Genomic DNA, 9,065 nt, shown 5'->3' with positions numbered 1-9,065 from the left:
ATCATTTGCAACTTAAAATCATAAGTTCATAACCCTTTAAGTAAAAACCAAACACTTAATATTTCCAAACCAGAACATTTCTTTATTATTCAAATTAGGAAAACTTCTAAGATTGAAGTAAGCATTTTAATAGGGGAGAGAGAGAGGGGAGTGAAACTTGGGAGGAGTTTGGACGGACGGTGGGGAGAAGAAAGAATGAAAAGAGAGATGAGGGAATCAATTAAAAATCTCTTCCTCAAGAACTCACTAAGAGATCTTGGGATTTCACTCAAGAACTCACTAAGAGATAATAAAACAAAAGAAATTTTCATTTATCAGAAACTAGGAACTTGCACGCGAAAAGAGCGAGGACAATGCCAAGTATAAGAAAGGAAAAATGAAGACACAAAAAGCTTTTTGGGCCGACTCTACCTCAGAATCATCAGAAAAAGAAGCAGATGAGGAGGTAACAAATTTGTGTCTAATGACTAACGATAATCTTGATTGATCAAGATGAGGTATGTCAACTTTCATATGAAGATTTATTGCTCATTTCTGAAAAAATTCATGACTCGTATAGGAAATTGAAAAAGATGCATGCTAGTCTTAATATTGAGTTTAGTTGTTTACAAACTGAGCATGCTAACTTAGTCAAAAAAAATTCTGATTTAGATAGAAATCATATGCTACTTCTTGATGAGTATAATGCATTAAATAAGAAGCATATTGAACTAACTGAAATACATGAAACCTTGAAAATCACTCATGTTGAACTACAAAAAACTTTTGATAGACTAGACAAACTTGTATTAGAAGTAGATCATAGTGAGCATTTGTTAAAAATAGAAGTTCATGGATTGACATATCAAAACAACATTTTTAAAGAAAAAAATCAAAGAAATAAAAAAAGAAAATGCATCACTCATATTAGCACAGTCTAGTAAATCCTCAACACAGCATGCATCACACAACTTTAGGAAGAGGCATCAACACCCACATAGGTTAGCAAACACATTTCCTGGTGTTAGATGCTTCTCTTGTGACATGCAAGGTCACATAGCCCGCACTTGCACAATTCACCGTAGAACACACTTAGTATGGAGACCTAAAGTGTATCCATCACAGCATAGCATGCATACATCTCATTCATGCAAGCATAAAGAGGAACCCAAACTCACTTGGGATCCCAAATCTAATCCTTGAATGAAATTGTAGGGATGCTCTCACAAAAGACATAGTGAAAGCATGTGGTACATATATTGTGGTTGTTCGCGACGCATGACTGGAGATATGAAGAAGTTCATTCTACTGGAGGCAAATTAACATTGGGAGACCACTACCAAGAAAGTGATAGGCTAATGTATTGTTGATAATGCTAAGAATTTTTTAATTGAAAATGTTTTATTAGTTGATGGTTTGAAGCATAACTTGCTTAGCATTAGTCAACTGTGTGATAAAGATTTTGATATTAAATTTATGTCTGATAAATGTTTGATTAGGTTAAATGAAAAACTTGTTTTAGAAGGAAAATGAATGAACAAAGTTTACATGTTAAACCTTGATTACATTGATAGTTTAAATTTTTTTGCCTAAAAATAATAATTGATGACTCATGGTTATGGCATAGGAGACTATGCCATGCTAGTATGAAAACACTTAGAAATATCACTCAGAAAAATCTAGTTAGAGACGTACCTAAGTTAGACATTACTAAGGATCATTTATGTGATGTTTGCCAACTAGGAAAACAAGTCAAAGTGATGTAATGCAATTTTATATCCACATTAGCAATGTGATTTCTTATGAAATGGTGCCTAATGTCTGTGTTTCGTTCGAGAGTGCTGAATTGGGTTCTTAAAGATGCAAATTGCATTTGTGTTGTCACACATGATTGCGATGGTTCCTACAGGTAGGCCAAGATTAAGAATTTTCCATTAGGATCTTTGTCTAATTGAATTGTTGAGCTCATTGGAATATTCATGGGCTTAGCACTATCCATTTTATATTTTTTCAGAACATCTTTAATATATTTCGTTTGGCTAAGAAATGTTCCATTATCCATTTGTTTCACACTAAAGCCAAGAAAATAGTTAAGTTCTCTCATCATGCTCATTTCAAACTTATTACTCATTGTTTTTGAGAATTCATCACACAGATTTTTATCTGAAGATCCAAAAAAGATGTCATTCACATAGATTTGAATAATGAGAATTTCATTTTTGATTTTTTGTAAAAAGAGTATAGTATCTACATTACCCTTTTCAAATCCTCTATCCAATAGGAATGAGCTAAGTCTTTCGTACCATGCTCTAGGTGTTTGCTTTAATCCATAAAGTGTCTTTTTTAATTTGAATACATGATTCAAAAATTGTGAACTTTCAAATCTGGGGGTTGCTCAACATAGATATCTTTCTTAATTACCCCGTTCAAAAAAGTACTATTTACATACATTTGATATAGTTTGAAATTTTTGAAACAAGCAAAAGATAAGAGCACTCTTATGGCTTCTAGTCTAGCAACAGGGGCAAAAGTTTCTTCAAAGTCTATTCTCTCAATTTGTACCCCTTACCTACTAATATGGTTTTATTTCTTATTAATGTTTAAAATTGCGTATTCGGGTATTGAGGCGTTTTTCATTCGTGAGACGAGGCGTAAGCCTCAAGGCGTTTTGAGGCGTAAGCCTCAAAATCAAAAGATTGCGTAAACATAAAATGATAAATTTTTTATATATTAATGAGTGAATAATATAAAACATAAAAAAAACATAAGATATGAAGTGAAATCAAAACATCTCAATAATAAGACAACATGAAATATAGTTCAACTAAAAATTCTATCTTTTCCAAATCCCAGTATTCTATTCATTAACATATAATTCAAATTTTCAAAAATAAATAGCAATGACATATCACATAAGAACTCATAAGTCATCAGCACTGTTATCACTAAGGGGTTCTTCATTTGAATCATCATTATGATAAACTGCTCTCTCCTCTTCCTCCTCTCCTATAGAGTTCAATGTCGGGCATTTAATTCAATATTTATGTAAGTTTTAATATATATAGCGTGAGGCGAGGCGGGCCTCAACCAAGTTGAGGCGCAAGCCTCATAAAAAAAATTCGAGGCAAAAGCATCGAGGCATTTTTTTTTGGAATTGCGCAAAGGCGGGCCTCAAGGCGAGCCTCATATTGCGCAATTTTAAACCATGTTTCTTATTATTGTTCCTGAATCATTCACCTTATTTTTGAAGACCCATTTTGTTCCAATAACACTTTGTTCTTTAGGTCTCTTGACTAACTCCAAAACATCATTCCTGGTGAATTAGTTCAGCTCTTCTTGCATTACTTGAATCCAGAATTCATCTCTTAAGGCCTGATTTATACTTTCTAATCTCTTTCGTAAGTCCATGGCTAGTTCTTACACCTTCTGAAAGGTCTCCTAAAATTAAATATTTAGGATGACTAGAAGAATATCTCCATTCTCTAGGCAAATCTTCCTGAGGTTCTATCCTTTCTCCTAAAGTCATAGTCTCTACTCCTTGAATTGCCTTTATTTCATCATCTTTAATTTTATATTCAGAGGGCATATCTGATTCATTAAATACTACATAGGTGGACACTTCTACTACTAGGGTTCTCTTATTAAAATTTTTATAGGCCTTACCTACAGATGAATAACCTAAGAAGACACCCTCATTAGACTTGGGATCGAATTTTCCTAAGAGAAGTTTGTCATTAATCAATATGAAGCACTTACACCCAAAGACATTTAAGTGTGAAAAATTCAGTGTCCTACCCTTAAGGGGTTTTATTCAGCTTAGATTTAATGTTTACCCTATTTAAAACATAACATGCTGTGTTGACTGCTTCTGCCCAAAAGTATCTAGGAAGGATGTACTCCGCTAACATTGCCCTAGCGACTTCTACCAAGAGTCTATTTTTCATTTCTGCTATACCATTTTGTTGAGGTGTTTTACGGGCTGAGAAATTATATTCTATTCCAATCTCTTGACAAAATGATTCAAATCTATCATTTTGAAACTCTCCACCATGATCGTTATGGATTGTTGAGATTTCACAACCTAATTTTCGTTGAATCCATGTGGAGAATACCTTAAATTCCTCAAATGACTCATTTTTATGTACTAGGAATCTAATCCAAGTGAATCTAGTGAAGTCGTCTACAATCACAAATTCATAGTTTTTCCCTCCTAGGCTAGCTGTGCTAACGGATCCAAATAAGTCCATGTGTAGGATTTCTAATGGCTTAGAGGTGATCACATCTTTAACTGAATGAAAGGATGATTTGACTTGCTTTCCTAGTTGGCAAGCATCGCATAAATGATCCTTAGTAAAGTCTAACTTAGGTATGTCTCTAACTAGATTTTTCTTAGTGATATTTCCAAGTGTTTTCATACTAGCATGGCATAGTCTCTTATGCCATAACCATGAGTCATCAACTATTATTTTTAGGCAAAAAGAATTTGAACTATCAATGCAATTAAGGTCTAACATGTAAACTTTGTTTATTCGTTTTCCTTCTAAAATAAGTTTTTCATTTAACCTAATCAGGCATTTGTCAGACAGAAATTTAATATCAAAACCTTTATCATACAGTTGACTAATGTTAAGTAAGCTATGCTTCAAATCAACTAATAAAATATTTTCAATTAAAAAATTCTTAGCATTACAACAATACCTGAGCCTATCACTTTCCTGTTAGTGTTGTCTCTCTCAATGTTACTTTGCCTTCAGTTCTGGTCTCCAGTAAAATGAACTTCTTCATATCTCCAGTCATGTGTCGCGAGCAGCCACTATACAGGTACCACATGCTCTCGTTAGGTCTTTTGTGAGAGCATCCTACAATTTCATTTAAGAATTAGATTTGGGAACCCAAGTGAGTTTGGGTTCCTCCTTATGCTTGCATGAATGAGATGTATGCATGCTATGCTGTGATGGATACACTTTAGGTCTCCATACTAAGTGTGTTATACGGTGAATTGTGCAAGTGCGGGCTATGTGACCTAGCATGCCACAAGAGAAGCACCTAACACCAGAAAATGGGTTTACTAACCTATGTAGGTGGTGATGCCTCTTCCTAAAGTTGTGTGATGCAAGCTGTGTTGAGGGATTGCTAGACTGGGCTAATGTGAATGATGCATTTTCTTTTTATAGTTCTTTGATTTTTTCTTTAAAAGTGTTGTTTTGATATGTCAATCCATGAACTTCTATTTTTAACAAATGCTCACTGTGATCTACTTCTAATGCAAGTTTGTCTAATCTATCAAAAGTTTTTTGTAGTTCAACATGAGTAATTTTCAAGGTTTCATGTATTTCAGTTAGTTCAATATGCTTCTTATTTAATGCATTATACTCATCAAGAAGTAGCATATGATTTCTATCTAAATCAGAATTTTCTTTGACTAAGTTAGCATGCTTAGTTTGTAAACAACTAAACTAAATATTAAGACTAGCATGCATCTTTTACAATTTCCTATATGAGTCATGAGTTTTTTCAGAAATGAGCAATAAATCTTCATATGAAAGTTGACATACCTCATCTTGATCCGATTGATCAAGATTATCGTTAGTCATTAGACACAAATTTGTTACCTCCTCATCTGCTTCTCCTTCTGATGATTCTGAGGCAGAGTCGGCCCAAAAAGCTTTTTGTGTCTTCATTTTTCTTTCTTATACTTAGCATTGTCCTCGCGCTTTTTGCGTGCAAGTTCCTAGTTTTTGATGAATGAAAATTTCTTTTGTTTTATGATCTCTTAGTGAGTTCTTGACTGAAATCCCAAGATCTCTTAGTGAGTTCTTGAGGAAGAAAGTTTCAGTTGATTCCATCATCTCTCTTTTCATTCTTTCTTCTCCCCACCGCCCGTCCAAACGCCTCCCAAGTTTCACTCCCCTCTCTCTCCCCTATTAATCCTCCTTTAATACACCCTTAACTCTTTCCCTCTTAGACTAATTTGAAATTTGAAATTCTGAAACTGAAATTAACCCTCCATATTTTTATAGAAATCTGAATTAAAATTCAAATTTTTATTTCTTTTTCCCTAGCCTCACCCGCCCCCCATCTTCCTCCCAAACCGTGACCCCACTCCTTCCCAAACCCACGGCTCAACTTGCCCAAGCCCATACCGCCGGCTTCCTCCCCTCTTCCTTTTTCTTTCTGTTCATCCATCAAATTCAATTATGCATGGCGGATCTCGAAATTGATTGCGGATTGGTATTCGACGTCTACGGAGACATCCACATCACTCTCTCATAGTAGCTTAGATATATGTATATAGATTCCCCAACACTTGAGACATGATCAGTGTTTTATCAATGGTGAACTATATTGGAAACTTTCACAAGTGAGAGAGGAAACTGAAATTAACTCCTTTGGATGCAACTCACAGCTAGTTTGCAGCAGAAATGTACAATTAACCTCAAGAATCATGATTCATTTTTTTATGGGTTCACATTAAAAAGTGACTACGTCTGCAATCTAAAGTATAGATTTCTTTTTGCGGCCAACCACTTTCACAATGGCAGTATTATATAAGAGAAAAGAGCTATGAAAGTGCATACGGATTGTTCTAAAAATACCAAATGTTCAAATTCAAGCACAAAATTTATTTCCAAGCAAAACTGTCATGATTGCAAGGTTTGAAATTTCACATAAGAAAATAAGGCATATTTTAAATCCAAAAAAATCAAATTCATTTTGAGGTGGAGAAAACTACATTTATATTAAACACAAGTTCGCAAAATATATTGGGCAAACATCATAGTGAAACAGTCTAGTACATTGTTTTGTTTGGATTTAATTTCAATTTGGGTAGCTATACAACTTTGTCTGTCTTCTTTATAGGATTATAAATATTTTTTTCTTAAATTATAGTCATTTTTTTATTGAATTATAAATGAGCTTCCTATTAGAGAAAACTCAAAATCCTACTTGCAAAGAAAAAATAATTTAGTATTCTAAACCCCCTTACCCCAACAAATATCAAACAAGATTTCAACTAGTTTTCTTGCACTAATTCCAGCAAACAAAGACTGCTATATTTGCCTCCATTAATCCTTCTTGTCTAATCACATTCTACATCAAAAACTTTCTCTTAAAAGTTCAGCTTGCAAAATGGACAAATCACTGATGCAATTAACGAGAATCCTCTAAAAAAACCTTGGTGTTACTCTTTTATCACAACAGCTACAAGACATCCCAATCCTCTATTGTTAGATCAATAAAATCAACTACTCCATTATCTTACCCATCTAGACGGTGATAAGAAATAACGTAAGAGTCAATCAAAAGCAATACTTTAAACTAAAATATATTCTCATCCACCTTACAGACGATATGCTGACAACATGCACTGATATCTCATGATTTCCAGGTTAAAAACTTAAAATTGATCCCATCTAACACAAAATCCCTAACGCTTTAATTAGGAATTATAATTTACATAGAAAGAAAGGTATTGAAAATAAACATTTGGTTTGGTTGATATTTAATAACAATGAAAGAAAATGGAAGAAAGACTTCATCTATACCAAGGATTTTAATTCACTCCGGAAATGAGGGAAAATAGAGAAAAAGAAATATACATACATGAAATTGTAATAATATCCAAACTATGCAAATTTTAATTGAAGTCCAAATGTTTATAACCGCCAAATCCCTAACTATCTATATTTCTTCCTATGAGGACGTGAAACTAATTATAATTTTTTCTTTCAATTCCCAATTAAAATGGGATGAATAATTCCCTATCCTCCCTTAGAACACCAAATCAAAAAGAAAAGAGAGTATACTCTTTGTTTCTTGTCTGTCTGTTTAATGATAGATAGTCTGAATCAAAGAGGAAGTAGAGTTAGTGTGATGCACCAGAGGTCAAATCAATTTTCGCATGAAAAAGCTCATGCTTATGGGCGAGTGTGACCCCGTTATACTTCAAAACCAACAATTTTTTTTTCACCTGCTGACTAAACGCAATACTCTCACATATCTAACGCATAGATATCTTTATTTTTTTTTCCTTCAACTCCCAACACAGAACTATAGCACAGGAAAACAATCCAAGCCCGAAACCATAAGCTATTTCCTCCATTAAAATAGCCAACATTAACACCATAGCAGCACTAATACGAGACAGAAAACCCAACCCTTCTGCAGCGCATTAATGATATCGACAATACAGAAGCGACACAAAGTATACCTGGTTCAAACCCTAACCTGCAAAACATCTAAAGATGGACAAGCATGAAAGTTAAAAAAAAAAAAAAAAAAACAAAAAGGAGAGGAACCTGCTGCTGTTTGGCGACCTGCTCCCTGAGTCTCGTCGCTTGCTTCCTGATTGCATCCATTCACAAGAACCCGGCCAACAACGACGGCAGCAGAAATGGCGGCGGAGGTCGCGGTGGAAGAGAGAAGGGAAACGGCGGACGGATGATGAAGGAGAGCTTTGCCTGCTCCAGGCGAGATCTGGAAAAAATCTGCAGCGGAATATTTTGGGGGCGTACAGACAAGCTGATTTCAAATGTTTCTACGCCGATTCCACTACAAGTGCTCCTTCACGGATCACAGGAACTTGTCTAATTATGGGCTGAAAGCCTTCTTTATGTAATTTGGGCCTCCATAAACATCAACTATCATTCTAACATGGGCTGATCTCTTTCTTCCTCTGCATCGTAAATACTTTAATAGGAACAATTATTAAGTCACCGAATGAGAGAAACATTCGGTCGCCGGCAAAAATCCCGCGGTACCGAGGTGTACCGAATTTTTTACCGAGGTGTACCGAGTTTTTCGGTACCGCGGGATTTTTGCCGGCGACCGAATGTTTCTCTCATTCGGTGACTTAATAATTGTTCCTATTAAAGTATTTACGATGCAGAGGAAGAAAGAGATCAGCCCATGTTAGAATGATAGTTGATGTTTATGGAGGCCCAAATTACATAAAGAAGGCTTTCAGCCCATAATTAGACAAGTTCCTGTGATCCGTGAAGGAGCACTTGTAGTGGAATCGGCGTAGAAACATTTGAAATCAGCTTGTGTGTACGCCCCCAAAATATTCCGCTGCAGATTTTTTC

General features: G+C 34.9%; 1 protein-coding gene across 1 annotated transcript in view; it reads right to left on the bottom strand.

Moving 5' to 3' along the window:
• LOC110110963 (SH3 domain-containing protein 2-like) overlaps nucleotides 1–8,527 on the bottom strand; it is an 11,789-nt gene extending 3,262 nt beyond the window's left edge. The window contains exon 1 of the mRNA XM_028699466.1: nucleotides 8,280–8,527. Within this exon, the coding sequence (XP_028555299.1) occupies nucleotides 8,280–8,339 (60 nt within the window). The 5' untranslated portion in view covers nucleotides 8,340–8,527. The remainder of the gene's footprint in view (nucleotides 1–8,279) is intronic.
• Nucleotides 8,528–9,065: the final 538 nt, after the last annotated feature.

The sequence above is a fragment of the Dendrobium catenatum genome, unplaced genomic scaffold (genome assembly GCF_001605985.2).
Source record: "Dendrobium catenatum unplaced genomic scaffold, ASM160598v2 fragScaff_scaffold_1297, whole genome shotgun sequence".
NCBI lineage: Eukaryota > Viridiplantae > Streptophyta > Magnoliopsida > Asparagales > Orchidaceae > Dendrobium > Dendrobium catenatum.
Note: the sequence above shows the minus strand (reverse complement) of the source record. Positions and strands in the feature narration are given on the sequence as shown.